Here is a 24808-nt window from a genome sequence, read left to right on the forward strand (position 1 = left end):
TGGGTATGGTTTTCGTGTCTGTCTTGGCTACAATGTCATTCACAATGCTGTTCATTGTCACCTATCTGTGTTCCATTTTCTTAATCATCATTAAACCCTCGCCTGCACTGCCTCTATTTGATTTTGTGTTTATAACCCTGTATTCTCCTTATCAAAAGTCCTGTTCCTCATGCCACTGAACTTCACTAACTCCTAATGTATCTGACTTTAACCCAACAATTTCCCATTTTAAATTTCCTGATCTACCAGCCCAATCCATAGATCGCAAGTTTAGTTTCTCCTGATGACACCCTCCTGAGTAGCCCCTGACCAGAGGTCGGAGTGGGGGACTATTACACCTATGGATTATTTTACCCAACAGGGTGACATCATCATTTAACCATACAGTAGAGCTGCTTCTCCTCGGGAAATAAAACAGCTGTATTTTCCCCTTGCTTTCTGCCATTTGAAGTACCAACATAGCAAAGCAGTTTTGGTTTATGCTACAAGGCCAGATCAGTCAATCAGCATAACAGACGTCCCTGCAGCAACTGAAAAGGTTACTGTTTATCATCAGGAACCAAGCGTTTGCTGGGCCACTCAACAGATACCCCTCAGTTGTGGTTGCTTCTACAGTGTGGCTATTTGTATTGCTGAGGTATGCCAGCCTCCGCAACGATGGCATGGCCCATAGTTCATGGATAGGAACTGATGTGAATGTGTTGCTTATAAAATCAGATCTGACTTCTGTACAAATACACTACAGAAAGCAAGTGTTATAAAAGTGATTTTTATGTTTGATGATGCATGATGCCTAAGAATTATCATAAGCACCTGGGTGTACTGAATATTTATAGGCTTTGTGACGAGTTTTTTGTTTTATGTTAAGCTAAATATGTTCAGGACTGTTTGACTTATTCTACATTTATGAGGACCACTATCTTAGGATTTGTGGATAGTATATTGGCATATCTGTTTTTATTTTATAAATAATTATTGTATTTTTTTGTGTACTGTGATTATCTACGTCCTGGATTCATTGGAACCAAAATTACATTTAATCTAATAGGAACCAAAAGTACATTTAATCTATTCTAATCTACAGCTCCAGGGAAAACTGTGACTTTTGGTGTCATGAACCATAGCCGCTTGTCTTCTAGATGGAAAGAAATCAGAAATATCATTAACGACAGGATTCAATGGATATTTAACAAAATCAGTGCATACATCCAGGACAAAGGGGTGAAACATCATACTGATAAATGGTCTCATGTTGCCAAATTCTTTGTAAATTTGATTCGATTTTGTAATCACCGAATATATTGACATACACTCTCAACATGTAAAGTTTTATTTCCTTTCCACCTTCCTTTATCAATGCTTCATTTTTTAAACGGGAAGTGTGTATTATTATCCTTCACCATGTGTCAGGCAGTATGGTCTGCTCTACGTTTAAATCTACTTTCTATATTATTTGTTCAATGTTCTGCAAATACCATTTAGCTTAGTACTGTGATCGTTAAGTACATGTTTTGATAAGCTACATTTCAGCATCCAATAAAACTAAGATCATAAAATCTAAATCTACACTGCGACATACTTACACAATGTGATTGACAAGCACACTAACAAAAAAATTCTAGCTTATAACAATAACTTTCAACTCGTCAATCAACATAATATTGTTATATATTTTGAATCTGTACCTGCCTTGTTCGACAAATGACAGAGCTCTACATTTAAGGCAAAAGTAAAGGAAAATTATCTGCAACCTATATGAAACTGTTACATCTTTTTGGTTTTTAGTGTGCAATTGACATATATGAAGTTTCATCTGCATTTGCCACATCATGATATCACTTGAAAGTTTGATTGGTGTGTTTTTTCTAGGTGGGGAAGTAGCCTACAACCCTACAACTTTATTCACAATATTATAATTGCAAAAGTATGGTAACTTAGCTGTGCTGCTAGTAACAAAAATGCCTCATAACAAAGTATTCTCAGTTAAAAAAATATCTTTATTGATGATACCTAATATAAATAAATGGAACATGTTTAGTTCAAAACAAAATCATCATTCAGTTGGCAAATTACAAATAGTATTTATAGTTATCTCCATGATAGACACAACTGAAATTGTAACTGAGGAATATTGCGATTTATTTTGTTTCTGAAATTTTCGAACATGTCTTGGTTAAACAGTTCCATATTTGGAGCTGAATAATATATAAGCTGTTTATTGTATGTTTCTAACTAGCTTTCGGCTTAAGGGCCATCTTCAGCAAACAACTGAGTAGCGTCCACAAGAGACACTAATTGTTATATAAGAAAATACAAGACACTGGGGAAATGTAAATGACACTTTACACAATGGACAATATTAAACGCAATAAATAGTTAAAATACATAATATTACAGTATTAGAAGGTATATGGCTAGAATGCTAAAGTTTATGAGGGCACACCTGCTGCTAGTCAGTTGTTTTCTGCAAATGGGCCAGTAAGCCAAAAAATAGTTAGAAATAAACAAAAGTCATTAGAACAAAAATGCTTTACTCGTTACTCAGTCTTAAATATTGTTCATCTTTGAAGTCAGGTACACAGTATCGATGAATGATTGCAGGTGCTGTTTAGCTCTTGATTTTAGATTATTTATGTACTGTTGCACAGTTTCGTAGTTAGGAAATTTTCATTTGCCATTTGTCAGCTGTTTGGTCACGTAAATATTTTAGTACTGACGCGCTATGTACAACATATGCAACAGCACATTACGGCAGTAACTGTCATCACAGGATTCTGAAAGCCAATCAGTCAATGAATGGTACTTGAAAACGTCTTAATGCAGAAATTGAGAATTAATGCATAAATGAACTAAGATTCAACAGTTCAAATCGACATGAAGACGTTTATGAGGGAGGATGGCGGGAGACGTTAATATCTCCGTTGTTCACCAGCGTTCTTGCCGAGATGGGTGCACCAGTTCCCATCAGATCACCTAAGTGTTTGGCCAACACTTGGCAGGGTGACCATCGGTGTACACTGCATGCTCTTGACGACTTTCTCTTCGGCCTTATGACAGAAGGGGCAGCAGGGGTGACCGGCCGAAGTCCCTTATCGCCAATCTTGCTGCCAGTATTCTGGATTCAATTACAAAACTCTCTGCAGTGTCTTATAAAGCAACAACTTGAGAAACTGTTGCTGCTAACCCGTGTGTCAGATGGGGACATTACGTTTCGCGACATTAAGGTTGGCGACCCCCTTGGTGTTCTTCGACAGGCTACATACTGGCAACAGGTTTCAAACTCTTCCTTCTCTCATCATCTCCAACAGGAACATGAGACTGCATTATACATACACCCCTTACAGTCACCACACATAACAGATACATTTGCAAAGCACATAGCTCTCAAACTTCCCACAGGAAAATTGTCTGTGGGTACTAAGGATTGGAAAAACTTGTCCAATTAGAAAACTGAACCTCCTCATCGGTGTTTCCCAGCTACTTATGCCATAATACTTTTACTTTTACTAACTTTTACTACAATACCAGTGAGGTCTAGTGAAAAATGAAACAGACTTTTTTATGTTTCAGTTTTCTGTCACAGACCTATTTCGCGTAGTATTATGCTTACTGATGCTTGTGTTCTTGAGCTGGAGTCCTCCATGCTCGCATCACTATAAAGCTTGGCTTCAGAGAGACAGTGTTGTAATGTGTTGCCACTTAGGGACTCCTGAAGGTAGTAGGCGCCTTTTACATGTAAGCTGGTGGCAAAGGTGGCATGGACGATGTATAAAATACGAGCGCGGATGGGCAAAGAGATCCAATACTATTCTTTTACGCTATTGGTGAAAAATCGCCAGAAACAGTGACAATCGTAAAATACCTGTGAGTAACCATCCTGAACGAGCTGAAGGAGAATGACTAGATAAAATAATGTTTAGGGAAGCGGGTGCCCATCTCAGATTCAGTGGAACAATCGTAAGGAAATGTAATTCATCCACAAAATGCCCTACTTGTTATTGGTCTAAAGCTTTTTATCGAGGAAGATTAACGGAAGAGACAGAAACCGACAAAGAGCGTATCTTCTAGCAAACTTGAGAGTGTCACGGAGATGCACTGCAAACTACGTTGTCTCTCACTACAAGAGGGGTCTTTTGTATGATGCAGAACATTGTAAATGAAATTACTAGAGCTTGCGCTCAAGGAAAAGTTGGGCGACATGTTATTTTCTCCCATATACATCTCTGGAAATGACGAAAGAAATATCAGAAATTAGAACTCATTCATCGACAGATGAATCTTCCCATGCACAGTTCGCGAATGCAGCAGAGAAGTGACAAAACGGTGGTGGCGTCAGTGGTATCGTCGTCCAAACACTGTAATGTGGCTTGCTGAGTACGGGTGTTGATGTGCTGTAGCTCACGCCTGGACTGCAGTGCGACTGCCCTGTTCATTGGCGTCAGTGGTCCCCGCCTCACCCTCTTCTGCGCCTGCTGCGGTTACTGCAGGGGTGGCCAGGGCTGCGCGCAGACGGCGCCACATGACGGCCTGCTGCTTGGGCTGCTGCGGCCACTCAAGGTAGGTGCGGGTGTCCATCAGGTAGCGCAGGTGGCGCGGCAGACAAGCCCGGTCCAGCCGCGTCAGCTCCAGCAGCACAAGGTGCGACACCTTGACAGATGCCAACTCCAGCTCCCAGCGGCACCACTGCGACCAAAACGGTTTCATTCCGTAACTACAGTAATGTCTATGATGACACATCTCAGGCCAGTTACACTACTGGCCACTAAAATTGCTACACCACGAAGATGACGTGCTACAGACGCGAAATTTAACCGACAGGAAGAAAATGCTGTGATATGTAAATGATTAGTTTTTCAGAGCATTCACACAAGGTTGGAGTCGGTGGCTTCACCCACAACGTGCTGACATGAGGAAAGTTTCCAACCGCTTTGTCATACACAAACAGCAGTTGACTGGCGTTGCCTGGTGAAACGTTGTTGTGATGCCCCATGTAAGGAGGAGAAATGGGTACCATCACGTTTCCGACTTTGATAAAGGTCAGATTGTAGCCTATCACGATTGCGGTTTATAGTACGGCGACATTGCTGCTCACGTTGGTCGAGATCCAATGACTGTTAGCAGAATATTGAATCGGTGGGTTCAGGAGGGTAATACGGAACGTCGTGCTGGATCCCAACGGCCTCATATCACTACCAGTCGAGATGACAGGCATCTTATTCACACGGCTGTAACGGATTGCGCAGCCACGTCTCGACCCCTTAGTCAACAGATGGAGACGTTTGCAAGACAACAACTATCTGCACGAACAGTTAGATGACGTTTGCAGCAGCATGGACTATCAACTCGGAGACCATGGCTGCGGTTACCCTTGACGCTGCATCACATACAGGAGCGCCTGCGATGGTGTACTCAACGACGAACCTGGGTGCACGAATGGCAAAACGTCATTTTTTCGGATGAATCCAGGTTCTGTTTACAGCGTCATGATGGTCGCATCCGCGTTTGGCGACATCGCGGTGAACGCACGTTGGAAGCGTGTATTCGTCATCGCCATAATGGTTTATCACGCGCCGTGATGGTACGGGGTGCCACTGATTGCACGTTTCGGTCACCTCTTGTTCGCATTGACGGCACTCTGAACAGTGGACGTTACATTTCAGATGTGTTACTACCCGTGGCTGTACCCTTCATTCGATGCCTGCGAAACCCTACATTTCAGCAGGATAATGCACGACCGCAAGTTGCAGGTCCTGTACGGGCCCTTCTGGATACAGAAAATGTTCGACTGCTGCCCTGGTCAGCACATTCTCCAGATCTCTCACCAATTGAAAACGTCTGGTCAATGGTGGCCGAGCAACCGTCACAATACGTCAGTCACTACTCTTGATGAACTGTTGAATCGTGTTGAAGCTGCGTGGGCAAATGTAACTGTACACGCCATCCAAGCTCTGTTTGACCCAATGCCCAGGCGTATCAAGGCCGTTATTACGGCCAGAGGTGGTTATTCTGGGTACTGATTTCTCAGGATCTATGCACCCAAATTCCGGGAAAATGTAATCAATGTCAGTTCTAGTATAATATATTTGTCCAATGAATACCCGTTTATCATCTGCATTTCTTCCTGGTGTAGCAATTTTAATGGACAGTAGTGTATTTACTCCCTTGCAAAGAGGCTCACAGTGCATTCGAAATGAAAACAAAAAAGCAATTGGGGGAACATGGATGTTAACATGATTCGGGTGTTGCTATACTCTCGAAAGTGTACCACACCACTACAGTGTTCTGGGAAGGGACGCAGCTCAGTTCAGGTTTGCTGTGAATCAGAAAATAATTTTGAAATTCCTTGACAAATGGCTCCGTTTCTTGCTACCTGTCAAGTCTCCATCACAGGATCCTGATTTGTTCAGACGGCCACTGCACTGATGACGTCTCTCTTTTTGGCGGGTCCTGACTCTCTCTTTCCTGCGGAGTGAGGGCAGCCAGCTATTCTCCCTTGGTGCTCGCTGGGACGACCCGTAAGATCCCACTAAGTAAGGCAGGCTGTAATTGCTTACAGGAGGATGGGAGAGTCCCGAAATCGCTCAAGGAACCTGCGGGTATGGATGCTATTCTTCATCCTTACCCAAGTCTTCTGACACATTATGTAAACGTTTTTGAGAAGTTGGATGGGTCTCTGTTGTACCCGATTCTGTCAGATATGAGTTCATATGGAACCATAACAGATCCTTTAATAAGGTTATGGAAGTCATAGACCAAGAAGAAAATGCATTTCAACAACCGATGGCAGATTCTCTCTGCAGATAACATATCGCTAACAGCCACTTCGTCGATGAGACTTCTTTTCTTCATTTTGGCTAGAGCTCCAATACTCTGGAACTAGCCAGGTGGTGTGAAATTAGAGGCATGACAAAGCTGAGCACATGTTGCCAAGGGACAGATACGAGCTCCAGCAGGAATGTCATGGACTAGTGCAGAGCTAACGTTTCTTTTTCTTTTTCAGCGTTAGTTTCGCAATGAACTGGGATCCGCCCTACCCATCTTCACTTGGTTTGGATTTGTGTTTCGTCAGGATGGAGACCCACCGTCTTGAGGTCTATATGAAGGGAGTCTACTGAATGTTGTCCCGGTCTCCAAGCCCTCCGTTCACCATCGGCTTCTAGTGAGAACCTACATTTTTCTATTGTCCGTGAATGTTATTAATAGTGTGGACAGACATTCCAAGACACACAAATAGTCCTGCATGTGGACTTTTCAATTTGATACAAAATTTCCGTGGGCAATGCTGAATCAAAGGCAATTGAAATTAAAAATGTTAAGCAGCGATCGCGACCCAATTTAGAAAACTTTTGGGGTAGTCCTTTAGAAGTATTGCAGGACAGGAAGCCTGTCTGTGTGAAACAGAACATTTTATACCCAACACAGAAGTATCAAAGGGATGCTGTTGTTCTGACAGATTCCGGTATGTTTTTAGGAGCGACTGAAATGCTTAAATGGTGGGAGCAGCTGCAGCAGCAACCTAATATTAGAAGGTCCAAGTGGCGTAGCAAGCAGGCACTGGTCAGTCTGTGCATGGAACATCAGCCAAGTCGACTAATGTGGGTACTTACTATTCACACTTACCAACACTTACTGCAGACAGCACAGTATACAAAACTCAATGCAGTACTTTCTAAATGTCAATAACAATTATTAACATTAGTAATGGCCAGAGTAATTCCTATTAGGTTAGTAACAAAATATTTTATGTTAGCTTAATATTTAATAAGACCATATTCATTTAAAGTATGCAGTGTTTTTATGTCATTTTCATACGAGTGTAAGTACGATTTATTCTATAACAATTTTCATTTAATGTTGGTCAATAAGAGAAGTAAAAATACATTAAAAATGCACAAGACTGGGAATAAGTGGCATGGTACGTAAGTGGTGACAGCTACAACCAACAGGAACCAAGCTGGAAGATATAGTGGGGGGAAACTGTTGCACACTGGATTTGGGTGTTGAGACCGACGTGACATATAATGAACATTGGGCACGCATTCGTCCATCCATATTTAGGTTTTTCCGTGACTTCCTTAAATCGATCCAAGAAAATGCCGCAAAATATCCTTTGAAAGGGCATGGCCGCTTTTCTTCTTCGTCCTTCTCTAATCGGAGCTTGTGCTTCACTTGTACTGAACTTTTTGTCGACGAGACTTTAAACATTCATTTTCCTTCCTTCCTGCTGATGGGGACATAGTGGAGTATGGAGCTCTATCTCAAGAAAACTAATTTGTAATCCTTGAAGGTCTTTGAATTTGAATGGCAAATGACCGCGTATCGGAAGTGTCGGGACTTTATTTATTTTGCAAGTCCATTGCGAGAAAGGACTTGCGGTTTGGCTTAATTTTTATAGACAATAATGGGCGACTGATCGAGCAGCGAAGGTGGTGGATTTCTTGCAACAAGAGGATATTGGGCGAATGAACTGGCCTGCCTGTTCTCGCAACTTAAATTGCTGCAAGCACATGTGGGATGACTTGGGGAGACATATTACATCATTCCACATGTGCAAACTATCGTCCAGCAGTTGTCAACCGCCGGCCGGCGTGGCCGTGCGGTTCTAGGCGCTTCAGTCTGGAACCACGAGACCGCCACGGTCGCCGGTTCGAATCCCGCCTCGGGCATGGATGTGTGTGATGTCCTTAGGTTAGTTAGGTTTAAGTAGTTCTAAGTTCTAGGGGACTGATGACCTCAGATGTTAAGTCCCATAGTGCTCAGAACCATTTGAACCATTTTTAGTTGTCAACCGTGCTGATGGAGGAATCGAACGCCCTACCAGAAGAACTCCTTACCTACCTTGTGACAAGCATGGGAGCACATGGCAGAGTACGCACTGTGTCCACGGTGGTTACACTCCCTATTAAGAACCGCGTCCCACCTTGTTTTAACGTCCAGGGGATCAAAAAAATAGTGGTGATTGCAGTACAGTTGCAAACCAGTTCATTTTTATCCTAACTCGGTGGTAGGTAGCAAGCATCGTGATGACTTTTAAGTTCCGCAAGTTGAAAACATATCAATATAATTGTTCATTTCCTGCTCTGACATAGACAAGATGAGCTTCTGGAATTAGGTCTTTCTTTTCTAGATATTAAAGCCAAGTGACGACACAATTTTGGACGCGCAACAGGGACTTAGTTAGAAAGTAAACTGTATGAACTATGAGGCAATGTGGAAATGAAGTGTAGGAGCTGGGGTATTAAATGGGGCTCATACTGTAAAGGACGATACGTAACTAAGTACCAAGCAAATCAGAGTGATATCGCAGGAAACGAAAAATATGAAAGAGCACATGTTCACAGGAGTCTGTTTTGGGCTCTTTCATTTTAGAGGCAACCTACTTCAAGTTTTTTAAGATCAACAATATGTATTTTGCAGCTGTCTGACAGGTATTTAACTAGCCAGCATTGTTATACATTGATTCTGGTACGTTTGTAAATACTTTGCATCGCGATTGGATCGGGAACATTGTCTTTGATGGGCGGTTGGCTTTCAGCCAGTTACAGGTCTTGGCTGTAGACTTCGCCATGTGCTTCTAGTTTCAAGAGGAAATAAACCATTAAACAATATAGGGGACTAAAGTGAACAGTTCATGGAGTAAGAAGACATGTTTTGTACCAGAACCACATTAGAAGCAACACGCTGTTCTGATGAATCATTTTCGTTCGATGTAGATTCATGATACTGAATAGCTTGTACAGTGCACCAAATTACCGGTAAGACCGTTCCAAGTCAATTTGTTGTGTTAAGTTCTATGCAATCGTTCGCTGTGGGACAGATCTATCTTTTAGCGCATAATTTGTAAGTCTAATTCATTCTGTCTTCTGTTTAATTCTTCCATGCTAAGTATTATGAGAAAGAGAAGATCAGTTCGGATTTCATAATATGCCTCCAACGCTGTAAACTAATAAAGTTCAATACAATCTGTGGGTGTTGAAGATATTTCTAGTGTCTATACGTGTTCGCTCAAATACCCTGTGCATAGAGCGCAACAACCTTGTAGTACTAATGTCTGACAAGTGATACCAGGGCAAGAATTTGTTTTATTTATGTAAGTGAGATCTTGGATTTCCGTAGGGCGATGTACTTGAGGTCAGTATTTTGGAAATGGAAGAAGACATAGATGAAGATGAAATGCTACAGCGTGAAGAGTTTGACAGAGCACTGAAAGACGTAAGTCGAAACAAGGCACCGGGAGTAGGCAAGCAAGGGTTTACAGGTAACCAATTTGTCGAACTGTCAGTTTAAAAATTCACAGCTGCAAAATACTAACACGAATTCTTTACAGACTAATGGAAAAACTGATAGAAACAGACCTCGAGGAAGATCAGTGTGGATTCTATAGAAATGTTGAACACGTGAGGCAGTACTGACCCTACGACTTACCTTAGAAGATAGATTAAGGAAAGGCAAACTTACATTTATAGCATTTGTAGACTCAGAGAAACCTTTTGACAATATTGACCGGAATACTGTCTTTGATATTTCTACATCTGCATCCACATCTACATCCATACTCCGCAAGCCACCTGACGGTGTGTGGCGGAGAGTACCTTGAGTACCTCTATTGGTTCTCCCTTCTATTCCAGTCTCGCAATGTTTGTGGAAAGAAAGATTGTCGGTATGCCTCTGTGTAGGCTCTAATCTCTCTGATTTTATCCTCATGGTCTCTTCGCGAAATACACATAGGAGGAAGCAACATACTGCTTGACTCCTCGGTAAAGGTATGTTATCGAAACATCAACAAAAGCCTGTAGCGAGCTAGTGAACGTCTCTCTTGCAGAGTGTTCCACTGGAGTTTATCTATCATCTTCGTAACGCTTTCGCGATTACTAAATGATCCTGTAACGAAGCCCGCTGCTCTCCGTTGGATCTTCTCTATCTCTTCAATCAACCCTATCTGGTACGGATCCCACACTGGTGAGCAGTGCTCAAGCAGTGGGCAAACAAGTGTACTCTAACCTACTTCCTTTGTTTTCGGACTGCATTTCCTTAGGATTCTTCCAATGAATCTCAATCTGGATCTGCTTTACCGACGATTAATTTTATATGGGCATTCCATTGTAAATCACTCCTAATGCCTACTCACAGGTAACTTATGGAATTAACTGCTTACAGTTGCTGACCTGCTATATTGTAGCTAAACGAAAACTATATTTCTTTCTATGTATTCGCAGCACATTACACTTGCCTACACTGAAATGCAATTGCCATTCCCTGGACCATGCATCAATTCGTTACAGATCCTCCTGCATTTCAGTACAATTTTCCATTGTTACAACTTCTCCATATACTACAGCATCATCCGCAAAAAGCCTCAGTGATCCGAAAGGTCATTTATATATATTGTGCATAGCAATGGTCCTAAGACACTCCCCTGCGGTACACCTGAAATCACTCTTACGTAGGAAGACTTCTCTCTATTTAGAATGACATGAACCGTTCTGTTATCTACGAGCTCTTCAATCCAATCACACAATTGGTCAGATAGTCCATATGCTCTCACTTTGTTCATTAAACGTCTGTGGGGAACTGTATCAAACACACTGCGGAAATCAAGAAACACAGCATCTACCTGGGAACCCGTGTCTATGGCCCTCTGAGTCTCGTGGACGAATAGCGCGAGCTGGGTTTCACACGATGGCCTTTTTCGAAACCCATGCTGACTCCTACAGAGTAGATTTCTAGTCTCCAGAAAAGTCATTATATTCGAACATAATACGTGTCACAAAATTATACAACTGATCGACGTTAGAGATATAGGTCTAGAGTTCTGGACATCTGTTCGACGTCCCTTCTTGAAAACGGGGATGACCTGTGCCCTTTTCGAATCTTTTGGAACGCTACGCTCTTCTAGAGACCTGCGGTAAAATCGAGCTGGTATCCCATCAGGACCAGCGGCCTTTCCTCTTTTGAGCAATTTTAACTGTTTTTCTATCCCTCTGTCATCTATTTCGATATCTACCATTTTTTCGCCTGTGCGACAGTCTAGAGAAGGGACTACAGTGCAGTACTCCTTTGTGAAACAGCTTTGGTAAAAGACATTTAGTATTTCGGCCTTTAGTCTGTCATCCTCTGTTTACGTACCATTTTGGTCACAGAGCGTATGGACGTTTTGTTTTGATACAAAATGTCCAGACACTCTGTGACCAAAATGGTACTGAAACAGATGATGACAGACTCCATCATCCGTTTCAGTACCATTTTGGTCACAGAGCGTATGGACATTTTGTTTTGACACAAAATGTCCAGACACTCTGTGACCAAAATGGTACTGAAACAGATGATGACAGACTAAAGGTCGAAATACTAAATGTCTTTTTCTAAAGCTGTTTCACAGAGGAAGACTGCACTCAAGGTATCGGGGGTAAAATACGTTGGGCGTAAGGCTATTTACAATTTGTACAGAAACCAGATGGCAGTTATAAGAGTCGAGGGGCATGAAAGGGATGCAGTGGTTGGGAAGGAAGTGAAATAGGGTTGTAGCCTAGCCTCGATGTTATTCAACCTGTATAATGAGCAAGCAGTAAAGGAAACAAATGAAAAATTTGGAGTAGGACTTAAAATCCATAGAGAAGAAATAAAAATTTTGAGGTTTGCCAACAACATTGTAATTCTGTGAGAGACAGTATAGGTCCTGCAAGAGCAGTTGAACGGAATGGACAGTGTCTTGAAAGGAGAATATAAGATGAACATCAACAAAAGCAAAACGAGGATAATGGAATTTAGTTGGATTAAATCAGGTGATCCTGAGAGAATTAGATTATTAGGAAATGAGACACTTAAAGTAGTATACGAGTTTTGCTATTTGGGGAGCAAAATAACTTATGACGTTCGAAGTAGGGAGGATATAAAATGTAGACTGGCAATGGCAAGTAAAGTGTTTCTGACGAAGAGAAAATTGTTAACATCGAGGATAGATTTAAGTGTCAGGAGGTCTTTTTTGAAAGTATTTGTATGGAGTGTAGGCATGTATCGATGTGAAACAAGGGCGATAAATAGTTTAGACAAGAAGAGAACACAAGCTTTTGAAATGTGGTGCTACAGGAGAATGCTGAAGATTAGATGGGTAGATCACATAACTAATGAGGAGGTATTGAATAGAATTGGAGAGAAGAGAAATTTGTGGTAAACTTGACTAGACGAAGGGATCGATTGGTAGGACATATTCTGAGGCATCAAGGGGCACCAATTTAGTATTGGAGGACAGTGTGGAAGGTAAAAATCGTAGAGGGAGACCAAGACATGAATACACTACTCAGATTAAGGAGTATGTAGGTTAGAAGCTTGCACAGGATAGAGTAGCACGGCGAGTTGCTTCAAACCAGTCTCTGGACTGAAGACCACAACAACACCTGCTGTTCTCTGTAATAGGAAAGTATGTGCTATAAATGACATCTGAGATATTGTTTCGGATCACGTAGCATTAAAAATCTTTGCATGGCCGTTAGAATTTTTATTCTTGCCTATCACTATAATACACTCCTGGAAATTGAAATAAGAACACCGTGAATTCATTGTCCCAGGAAGGGGAAACTTTATTGACACATTCCTGGGGTCAGATACATCACATGATCACACTGACAGAACCACAGGCACATAGACACAGGCAACAGAGCATGCACAATGTCGGCACTAGTACAGTGTATATCCACCTTTCGCAGCAATGCAGGCTGCTATTCTCCCATGGAGACGATCGTAGAGATGCTGGATGTAGTCCTGTGGAACGGCTTGCCATGCCATTTCCACCTGGCGCCTCAGTTGGACCAGCGTTCGTGCTGGACGTGCAGACCGCGTGAGACGACGCTTCATCCAGTCCCAAACATGCTCAATGGGGGACAGATCCGGAGATCTTGCTGGCCAGGGTAGTTGACTTACACCTTCTAGAGCACGTTGGGTGGCACGGGATACATGCGGACGTGCATTGTCCTGTTGGAACAGCAAGTTCCCTTGCCGGTCTAGGAATGGTAGAACGATGGGTTCGATGACGGTTTGGATGTACCGTGCACTATTCAGTGTCCCCTCGACGATCACCAGTGGTGTACGGCCAGTGTAGGAAATCGCTCCCCACACCATGATGCCGGGTGTTGGGCCTGTGTGCCTCGGTCGTATGCAGTCCTGATTGTGGCGCTCACCTGCACGGCGCCAAACACGCATACGACCATCATTGGCACCAAGGCAGAAGCGACTCTCATCGCTGAAGACGACACGTCTCCTTTCGTCCCTCCATTCACGCCTGTCGCGACACCACTGGAGGCGGGCTGCACGATGTTGGGGCATGAGCGGAAGACGGCCTAACGGTGTGCGGGACCGTAGCCCAGCTTCATGGAGACGGTTGCGAATGGTCCTCGCCGATACCCCAGGAGCAACAGTGTCCCTAATTTGCTGGGAAGTGGCGGTGCGGTCCCCTACGGCACTGCGTAGGATCCTACGGTCTTGGCGTGCATCCGTGCGTCGCTGCGGCCCGGTCCCAGGTCGACGGGCACGTGCACCTTCCGCCGACCACTGGCGACAACATCGATGTACTGTGGAGACCTCACGCCCCACGTGTTGAGCAATTCGGCCGTACGTCCACCCGGCCTCCCGCATGCCCACTATACGCCCTCGCTCAAAGTCCGTCAACTGCACATACGGTTCACGTCCACGCTGTCGCGGCATGCTACCAGTGTTAAAGACTGCGATGGAGCTCCGTATGCCACGGCAAACTGGCTGACACTGACGGCGGCGGTGCACAATTGCTGCGCAGCTAGCGCCATTCGACGGCCAACACCGCGGTTCCTGGTGTGTCCGCTGTGCCGTGCGTGTGATCATTGCTTGTACAGCCCTCTAGCAGTGTCCGGAGCAAGTATGGTGGGTCTGACACACCGGTGTCAATGTGTTCTTTTTTCCATTTCCAGGAGTGTATGTGGGCTGAGACGTAACACAGCTCAGTGGATTCTAAATGTGGCTTGCTCTCGCTCACCTGGCTGTCGACGAACGCCTGCGAGAGAACGATGACGGTGGAGCGGCTGTTGCGCATGGAGGACACGATGTTGTCCGCGATCAGCGAGCCCAGCGGGAAGTCCCTCTCGTGGAGGCAGAGTCGCAGCGCCGGCTCCTCAGGGGAATCCCCGGCGTGCTCCAGCTTCTGCAGCAGCTCTCCGACCACCCAATGGCGGTCCGCGCTGCTGCTTACAAACATCAAGGATCAGAAGCATGTCACATGTCTCTCACTCTCTAATACGACCAAACTAATGACGCTCAAAAAATGTAAGAAATACTAGGACAAGCAGCAGCACAAAATTGTATGTATTGTATTGTATGTTAACCGGGGACCTAGAAACGACGGAGAGGTTCCGTCCCCGCCGCAGACGCAGTCGTCCACAACCCCACGACGACTACCGCAGTCCACTTCACGCCTCCGCCGCCACACACCGAACCCAGGGTTATTGTGCGGTTCCGCCCCCTGTGGACCCCCCAGGGAACGTCTCACACCAGACGAGTATAACCCCTATGTTTGCGTGGTAGAGTAATGGTGGTTTACGTGTGAGTGTAGAACTTGTTTGCGCAGCAGTCACCGACATAGTGTAACTGAGGCGGAATAAGGGGAACCAGCCCGCATTCGCCGAGGCAGATGGAAAACCGCCTAAAAACCATCCACAGACTGGCCGGTTCACCGGACCTCGACACAGATCCGCCAGGCGGATTCGTGCCGGGGACCACGCGCTCCTTTCCGCCCGGAAAGCCGTGCGTTAGACCTTACGGCCAACCGGGCGGGCTAGCACAAAATTACTCGTTGGCATAAAAGATCTTTTATGATCTAAATCCATATGAGAAATTCCAATGTGTGTTTCCAGCTGGAATATTAATAGCGAGATAATTAGATGTGGAGAACATATACTTCTGTAATTACCAGAATTAAGCAATGGGAACTACTGATAAGAAATTAGAAAATTAGATAAGAACCTGACATATATCGCAGGAATGACATTGTGACTAACACTTTCGCTTGACATGACTGTCCTCAGGTTCAAACTCGACGTTGAGTTTGTGTGTCAGTAGTTCATTAACGACACAGGCTAGCCACAGTTCACCAGTAACCATCCATAACACTAATATGCTGACTGAACTACCCATATCCACGTACTATTATTACTTCAGTCATCATGCGGCTGTATTACTCCGATTGCCTTTCGCTAACCCCACGAATCTATACAGATTCAACTGCCATTGTGGTTACACTGTACACAAATGACACGGCAAACTGTGGAAGTCACTGATGTATGAAACAAGCCGAGGCTAAAACATAGTAACCTATTACCCGTCTACTTGTGTCTGCTGTTTCACATAATAACTGGTTTTCACGACGTACCGATTCAGGCGTGTAGATTTCTTCCATTCAGTTTACTGAAATTGGTCGTTTGAAGAGAATTAAAACAACCACCTATAATCAGGGCAGTACACACTAGATACGCTGCTTACACACAGATACTAATTTCAACTTTTTTATCTGAAGATTGTCAGATATACTGGTAGTGAATAAAGCTGTTTAATTAGCAGCTATAGGCGTTAATACGGTCTCAGTTAGTCAGTATCTTCCGATCTTGTAGTTAGCGTTGCTGAATCTCGATTATGGGAACTGCGTCCATCTCCTGACTGGCTTGCGGATTTGCTGTGTTCGGGGCTGGATTCATGAGATGTCCGAACTCCTCAGAATGAGACTTAACGGCAAAATATGTCATATGCACATTTTATTTGACTTTTCTGCGACTTAGATAATTCTCGAAATTTGTTAACCTCGGTATACATAGAAATTAGGCTACCTGCGGGCCTCACAGAAACTGTAATTTGACATCTAAGTAATAGCATTTATCAATTCTACATTATAGCCCATCACCTAAACGCAGCGTTGTCTTGAAGGAATATGTAAACGAGTCTCTATTTCTTCATCCAGATTTCAATTGGTCATCTTAAGGGGAACTGTCAGACTTCTACGGGCCAAAATGATTTGTAACTGTTGGACGTAGCCTCTTCTGCCAAGCAATACCATGGGTGACGCCGTGCCTTGAAACAGTGTCATGGGGTGCGATTGACGAGAATGGTGTTGTAAAGGGGGGGGGGGGGAGGGGTGCGGGCGGTTATCAATGAATTTAGGCCGTCCTTATGACTTTGCGCTAAAGCGGCACTCCGCTCGAATATTTTTCACGTTCTCTCATAGATTGAAAACATCGTCATTTGCTCGAATTTCCAGCTCCTTGTTGAAGACTGAAGGTTAAATCCTATCGTAACGAAATGTCAACTGTTCCTGTTCGAAGGCAAAAACTCTTCTCCCTTGATACTGTGGTGTGCACTGCAGAGCTGACTTCCTGTCCGAGGCATCGCTCCATATTTGATTCTCGTAAAACTTCGATATACAGCACTCCACCTGGTCGAGATATTGACAGGAACACTCGCATGCATTACAGTAATTGACAATTGTCCATAACATTCCTTGATTTTGGAAGGAGCTCAGCTCGTCCTTTGATTATTGGGTGGAATATGGGTACTACATGATGTTTCTGTGATGTCCACGCAACTTATATGATTGGTGATCCTGTATACAGTTGGAACACTAGAAATTTCATATCTTCTCATTATGTCTTACCAATCTGAAAAGGACCGGAACTACTTGAACTGACATATTTTAATTGCACACAATAGTTGCTCGCTGAACAGCCAGCTGGATAGCTCATCAACGCATAAGCGTCCACTGGTAACACATAAGGAGGGTAGCAAGTTGCATATCTACGATTCTGCCTGATTTCAGAATTTACATTTTCAGTTAGTCTTGCTGGGATGTGCGCATGCCATGTGCGGATGCAGAGGAGCTGGCCTCAGTTTGCGAACTGCTCAATGCGGTTTTGGCTATGGCCAGCCACATTCAGGCTGCTGCCTTGGGTTGTGGTGGTGACGGAGAATCAGGTGCGTTGCAAGGGCTCTCCTTCCAAGGCACATCCCAGTGTAACCAATGTGGTGGATCCACCTACACACCACGTTCAGTGGCTGTTGCTAACACATTTACGTTCAGTGGCTGTTGATAACGTATTTGCGTCGCTCGAGGCAGAGGGCCAGTGTGGACACTGTCTGCCTGGCCTCGAATATTCACCCTGTGAGTGGACATATGGCTGCTTCTTCAGCAGGGTCCGAGCTGGCACATACAGGCACCGTTTTACTAGTTATTGGGAGCGCCAACGCTAGGTGTGTTTTGGCGCCCCCTGGGAAGATGGCGTTCAGGTTCTGAAAGAAGGCCAATGTGTACTCGGTATGTCTGCTGGGGCGCCTCATCCGTGATGCGGAGGCGCAGTCGCCAGCTACTGTCGAGTGCGCAGGGTGTAGTCGTCTACAAGTTGTGGCTTACGTTGGCACCAACGGTGACTGTCGCATGGCTTTTGAGGCCACCCTCAGTTCATACAGGTGGCTGGAGGAGGTGGTGAAGACTGCTGGCATTCTTCCCAGAGCTGACCAGGGTCCTTTGGTTTGCAGCTGAGTGGAGGGTCTTCACAAAAGTATTTGCCGACTCTGTGAAGGTCTCGGATAGGGATTTCTAGATTTACGTTATCGTGTGGGAGTTTGTAGGACTTACATTGAAAATTTTTATGGTTCACTACAAAAAGGGAGTAGCTATTTCGGTAGCAGAGTACTTGTGGAGTGCACAACAGGATTTCTTAGGATAGGACTGCTACGGTCGCAGGTTCGAATCCTGCCTCGGGCATGGATGTGTGTGATGTCCTTAGGTTAGTTAGGTTTAAGTAGTTCTAAGTTCTAGGGGACTGATGACCATAGATGTTAAGTCCCATAGTGCTCAGAGCCATTTGAGCCATTTGAGTCTTAGGATAGACGGTAGTTTTAGGCACTCTGATGAACATCGCCAGCCGATAAGCAGCAGGGGGAGTCAAACCGTGTTCAGGGTAAAGACACTGTTCACTGCAGTTGAGCTTCATTGCAGATGACAAAAATATTGTTTCTATTGAGATCAAAGTTGAGTGTGACCTGCGTGCGTATGATGTTAGTGAATCCAGGTTCATTTTTGGCTGTTTCTTAACGGTCACCCAACTCCGCTGTGACAGGTGTAGAGTTATTCAAACAGAGTCTACAGTGCGCAGTGCGTTAATACCCAGATCATGCAGTAATAGTTGGACCTGACTTAAACCTTCCGCGTATAGACTGGGATGTTTACGGATTCACTGCGGTGGTAGTGACAGACAGTCATGCGAAATACTTTTACACACGTTTTCTTAACACTGTCTTGAGCAGCTATCTTGGCAGCCCATACGCAATGGAAATATATTAGACTTTGTAGCTAAAATTAGGCCGAGACTTATCGACAATATCAGTATAGAAATGGGGATTAGCGATCTTGATATAAATAGAAACTATGGTTATGAAAGTTAGTAAATTATTCAAGAATGCTGGACAGAGAAGAGAAACAATTGTTAGCATCTCACTTAGGTGTTGAATTAACATCACATAGTTCCATTAAGAACCTAAAGGAATTATGGGCCAAGTTTGGTCTGGAGAGTTATGTGCCTAATAAGTTGATATAGGATCTAAAAACCCGCCATGGTTTAATAACGAAATTCGGAAGATTCTGAGGAAGCAGAGGCTGTTGCACTCACGGTTCGGAACAGAACGCACGAATGACGGCAACCAAACGTTAGATGAGAGTGAGTATGTGAAAAGATCTATGCGCGAAACACGCAACAACTACCATCGCAATTCTGTACCAAAAGATCTGACAGAAAACCCGAGAAAATTCTGGCACTACGGAAAATGATTAAACTGGTCTAAGGCTTTCATTAACTCTGTCGTTGACCAGTCTAGTGCGGCAGTTAAAGATAGCAAAACGGACGCAGAAGTTTTAGATTTCACCTTCAAGAAATCGTTCACACAGGAGAATCGTACAAACATACCGTCAATTGACCATCGGACAACCTCCCATAAGGACAACATAGTAAGAAGCGTCCTTGGCGTAGAAAACAACTGAAAGATTTGAAAGCAAACAAGAAACCAGGTCCAGATGGAGTCCCAATTCGGTTCTATAAAGAGTACTCTACGGCACTGGCCCCTTCTATGAGTTGTATAGTATGTTAACCGGGGACCTAGAAACGACGGAGAGGCGTCGTCCCCGCCGCAGCCGCAGTGGCCCACAACCCCACGACGACTACCACACCGCACTTCACCCCTCCACCGCCCCACACCGAACCCAGCGTTATTGTGCGGTTCTGCCCCCGGTGGACCTCCCCCCCCCCCCCCCCCCAGAGAACGTCTCACACCACACGAGGGTAACTCCTATGTTTGCGTGGTAGAGTAATGGTGGTGTACGCGTACGTGGAGAACTTGTTTGCGCAGCAATCGCCGGAATAAGGGGAACCAGCCCGCATTCGCCGATGCAGATGGAAAACAACCTAAAAACCATCCACAGACTGGCCGGTTCACAGGACCTCGACACAAATTCGCCGGGCGGATTCTTGCCGGGGACCAGGCGCTCCTTCCCGCCCGGAGAGCCGTGCGTGTGCCCACTGTAATTGTAATTGACGGTTTCGTTGGGTGAACATGGTAAGACGCAAGCGGATCGTCTGCGTATGAACTCCATCTTAAACTGTGTGCTCCGAAACCCTTGCACCTGCGCCTGCGTTGTGCTCTGTGTCAGATCTGCACAAAGGGCAGGTGGCCTATCCAGGGCCAGGGTTCACTGAAGAGTCATAGACGTTCTGCATCTTGTCTCCTGCTGGTGGTTTCATTGTCCTTCAGTCACTTCCTGTAGATGCTCACGACAGTTCCAAGACCAACATCAGACTAGTCCGTTCCCAGGAGCAAGGTCATAACAATCTGGCCTTTAACAAAGTCGCTGATGTCAGCAGGTTTCCACACTTGCACCTCGTATCGTCGATAGGATGAGTCCCCTTTAGTCTCTGCTCCTCATATATAATTCTACTGTATTAACGCGTCACATGCTCGCAACGCCTCCATACACCATTTCATCTCATGATGGGCAGTAGTCACAATATTTCGACTCATTGGTGTAGATTTCCAATTGAAAATCGGTTGATCGATGTTTAAGAAACTACTGGAACTAATATAGGGCGGTATTCATGAGCGGATTATGCGAGTTTCGTTCTACTTCTCTCACATAATCGTAGTCTCAAAGTTAACCTTCTGCGAGGGATGATGCATTAAAGTTTATTAAGATCCATAATTAATAGAGAAAATATTCTGTTTGAATATGTAGGTGTATTAAGTCACGTGCTCAGTCATGTATTTTACAAGGCTTTAATAAACAGAAGTATTAGATAATGCTGGAGGCGTGGGAAAATTTCTTTCTCCCTCGCTATACTTCCTGATGCCAATTTTATTTCCATATGCGTTAGTGAAATCAGCCCCAAGTAAGTATATTTACAAGCTTCGACAGACATCTCAAATGCCAGTACGAGTTTTTGAGAACAACTTTGATAATCAACTTGAGTTTCTCAACAGTATCTGACGTCTTGCATCCTTCTCAAAGGAACTCTTTCGGCATCCAGCTTAACTGACTTAGGCCTATCTTAAATCTTAATTGCCTTAAGCGGATCTGAACTTCGATCCTCCCGATGAGGTGATTTTTGACTTAACCACTATGCCTCTTCTATCCGTCACTGATATCTCTTTGTGTCGCACGTTAAAAGAATTCTTAAACTGAGGCGAGTTCCTATACAACGATATTGATGTGACAACAGGAAATACAGATAAACTGCTGCCCTAAACAGTTTCGCAGAGCAGTGAGTTTAACTGCCATACTCACCTATAACAGACGAAGGCGTCGTACTTGTAGCTGGCTGGATTGCGCCTCTCGGCAGCCATTCTCTCGCGTCGCATTTTCATCAGGTGGATAACGTACGTTATTTCATATCTGTAAGGACAGAAACATCGGTTGTACATCACGGAGAGTGTTGTACCTTGAGACAGCGATGACCTAGAGAACAGATACCATCGGTAGAATGAAATTACAGTGAAATTAATACCCCTAACTGCATACAGGCGTTGATATAAGTCAACGGGTACAGCTGAAAGTGTGTGCCCCGACCGGGCCTCGAACTCGCGCTCTCTTGCTTACAAGGCAGACGCTATATCCTGCTGAGCCACCTAGGGCACTGAGAATAGTGCGACTGCAGGGACTTTCTCGCGCACGCCTCCCGGGAGACCCACATTCTCACCTTATATGTCCGCACACTGCACTCGTAGTGTCCCTACCCAATACACTCATTACTCGTGGAATACATTCGTACCAAGTCCCATAAGAGTTCGGGTAATATGTGTGCATCCGCACAGAAGAAGGTCATGGCCGGTAATGACAGAACTATATAATTATATGGATATGTGTCTGTTCTTTTGGACATGTCCGAAAGAAAGGATACCATCTTCATATATCTAAGGCTCACCGGCCATTTGACCATCTTCCTCTGCACAAACAGTGCCTGAACTCTTACGGGAATCGGCGAAAAGCCGCGAGTAATGAGTATAATGGGCAGGGGCACGAAGAATACAGTGCGGGACAATAAGTTGGGAATGTACGTCTCATAGGAGGCGTGCCAGAGATACGTGCCGGCAGTCACACTGTTCTCTGTGTCCTCAGTGGCTTACTTGCATAGAGCGTCTGCCATGTAAGCAGGAGATGCCGGGTTCGAGTCCCGGTCGGGGCACACATTTTCAACTGTCCTTGTTGACCTATATCAATGCCTGTATCCAGTTAGTGGCATTAATTTCACTGTAATTAATATATTCTGTTACTTCATTTTTAATTATGACATTCACTTTTTATGTGCTGCAGTCTTCTTCTCGAATTACAAAAATTATACCGGAAAATTAAGGTTTTTCCAAATGTAAAAGCATGTTTCAAAGTGCAGCTAGGTCATGTCAAGTACCTAGGAACAAATATTCTATTGAAATTTAAAAGCATTACAATCGAGAAAACCTTGTCAATAACGTATTTAGTCGTCTATCTATTACATTATTACTCTACTGCACACCAATACTGAGTAAGTGAAATGGAATTAAGAGGAACTATTGTCTAAATGCAGTTGCAAGTTCAATAAATTATAAAATTTAAGGTACTCGAAAGCAACACAGATATTCTTTTTGAAGTCAGGTAAAATTCTTCAGACTTTAATGAAACTTAATTGAAATTGTTGCACCGGCAACGCTTTCGCAACTATGGGTGCCTACAGAAACGGCATGGCACATATTTCTGCAGGGGACCTCCAACGGCTTGTTGAGTCCATGCCACGCGGAGTTACTGCAGAACGCCGGGAAAAAGGAGGCTACGATATTAGGAGGTATCCCACGACTTTTATCACCTCAGTGCATTCCAAAATCAGTACGGGATAATGTACTTTTAACCGACGGCAGCCTCCACTGACATAAAACATTCACAGGATGAAACATTCGAAAGGGTTTACCTGTAACTACACAAATTTAACCTGTGAACACGGTGAACATTTAGGAGAGAGAATACTGAGCCATAATAAATAAGCTAAGGCAGCAGAAGAGGGAGGGGGGGGGGGGGGAAGGGGTGTCGGCAGACTTGGGTGAACCGTACCACACGGCTGCCGCTGTTGCTATCCAGTAGTACCGCAAACCCGCAGCATCTTGAAGCGTACCTACAAGAAGACGCGGTCGTAAGTGAGACGGCATTTGGTAGGCCTTCCAAGACGCTGCAGAATTTCGCAGAGTGGTTCGTTCAAGAGTTTTTTTTAGTTGGGCTGAAAATATAGTTCTAGTGCCAGCTTGCTGTGTGGTCAAGTGGCTAGCTGTTGACTCCTGGGCCATAGAACTGGCCGTTTCCTTTGTGCCTCAGAGGTTTCCAGACCCGATGCAGCCTCCCGCAGTTGGAATGGCGGGTTTTTCTGTACTTTACGCGCGACTCAAGACCAAGAAGGACTTCGTTGAATGTGAAAACTGTGTTGACAGTCGCAGCCATATTTGATAAATTATCGATTCCATTTTAAATGACTGTAGGCGAAATGTGTTTACAAATTGCCGTTCTTCCGAACGTAGAGAACCGTTATTAAAAGGTTCCTTTCTTTTCTGTCACTAGTTTGATAGGGGAATTTTTGTGCAAGTCGAAATAACAGCCGGCCGAGGTGGCCGAGCGGTTCTAAGCGCTACAGTGTGGAACCGCGCGACCGCTACGGTGGCAGGTTCGAATCCTGCCTCGGGCATGGGTGTGTGTGTGATGTCCTTAGGTTAGTTAGGTTTAAGTAGTTCTAAGTTCTAGGGGACTGATGACCTCAGAAGTTAAGTCCCATAGTGCTCAGAGCCAGTTTTTAATGTTTGTTTACGCATGCTAAATATCCAGAACCATCACTCTCGAGGAACGTTTCAGGAGGAGATTTGTTTCGTAAACTCATTCGAATGGAAAATGATATACTTTGCAATGCTATGCAGTGATATTTGCCGGCGCAGTACAAACAAGAGGCAGCCCATAAAACCAAAAGATGGGTATTTATCTTTAACACAAACTTCAGCAACACGAAACGCCTTGCGTGCAACTTGTGTATACTTTCTGAGGTACACTGGCAGTCACGTTGCTGGTCACTGGGAAAACACTCCATTCGTTGGCCAACGCAACAATAATTTCAGTAAATACATTATTTATAGCAAATAGCTCGACTATTGCAGATAATACTACCAAAATACACTCCTGGAAATGGAAAAAAGAACACATTGACACCGGTGTGTCAGACCCACCATACTTGCTCCGGACACTGCGAGAGGG

At 44.3% G+C, this 24808-nt stretch overlaps 1 protein-coding gene across 3 annotated transcripts in view; it reads right to left on the minus strand.

Annotated features, from left to right (window-relative positions):
- Positions 1–1718: 1718 nt before the first annotated feature.
- The window catches only part of LOC124619779 (toll-like receptor 2), a 119865-nt gene continuing 96775 nt past the window's right edge, over positions 1719–24808 (minus strand). For 2 of the 3 annotated variants that reach the window (XM_047146369.1, XM_047146377.1), the window contains 3 exons: positions 21836–21943; positions 15002–15206; positions 1719–4683 (listed from right to left, as the gene is read on the minus strand). In XM_047146369.1, coding sequence (XP_047002325.1) covers positions 4399–4683; positions 15002–15206; positions 21836–21943 — 598 coding nt within the window. In that variant the 3' untranslated portion in view covers positions 1719–4398. The remainder of the gene's footprint in view (positions 4684–15001; positions 15207–21835; positions 21944–24808) is intronic. The other variant, XM_047146381.1, reaches the window with a different exon arrangement.

The sequence above is a fragment of the Schistocerca americana genome, chromosome 1 (assembly GCF_021461395.2).
Source record: "Schistocerca americana isolate TAMUIC-IGC-003095 chromosome 1, iqSchAmer2.1, whole genome shotgun sequence".
NCBI classification, from domain to species: domain Eukaryota; kingdom Metazoa; phylum Arthropoda; class Insecta; order Orthoptera; family Acrididae; genus Schistocerca; species Schistocerca americana.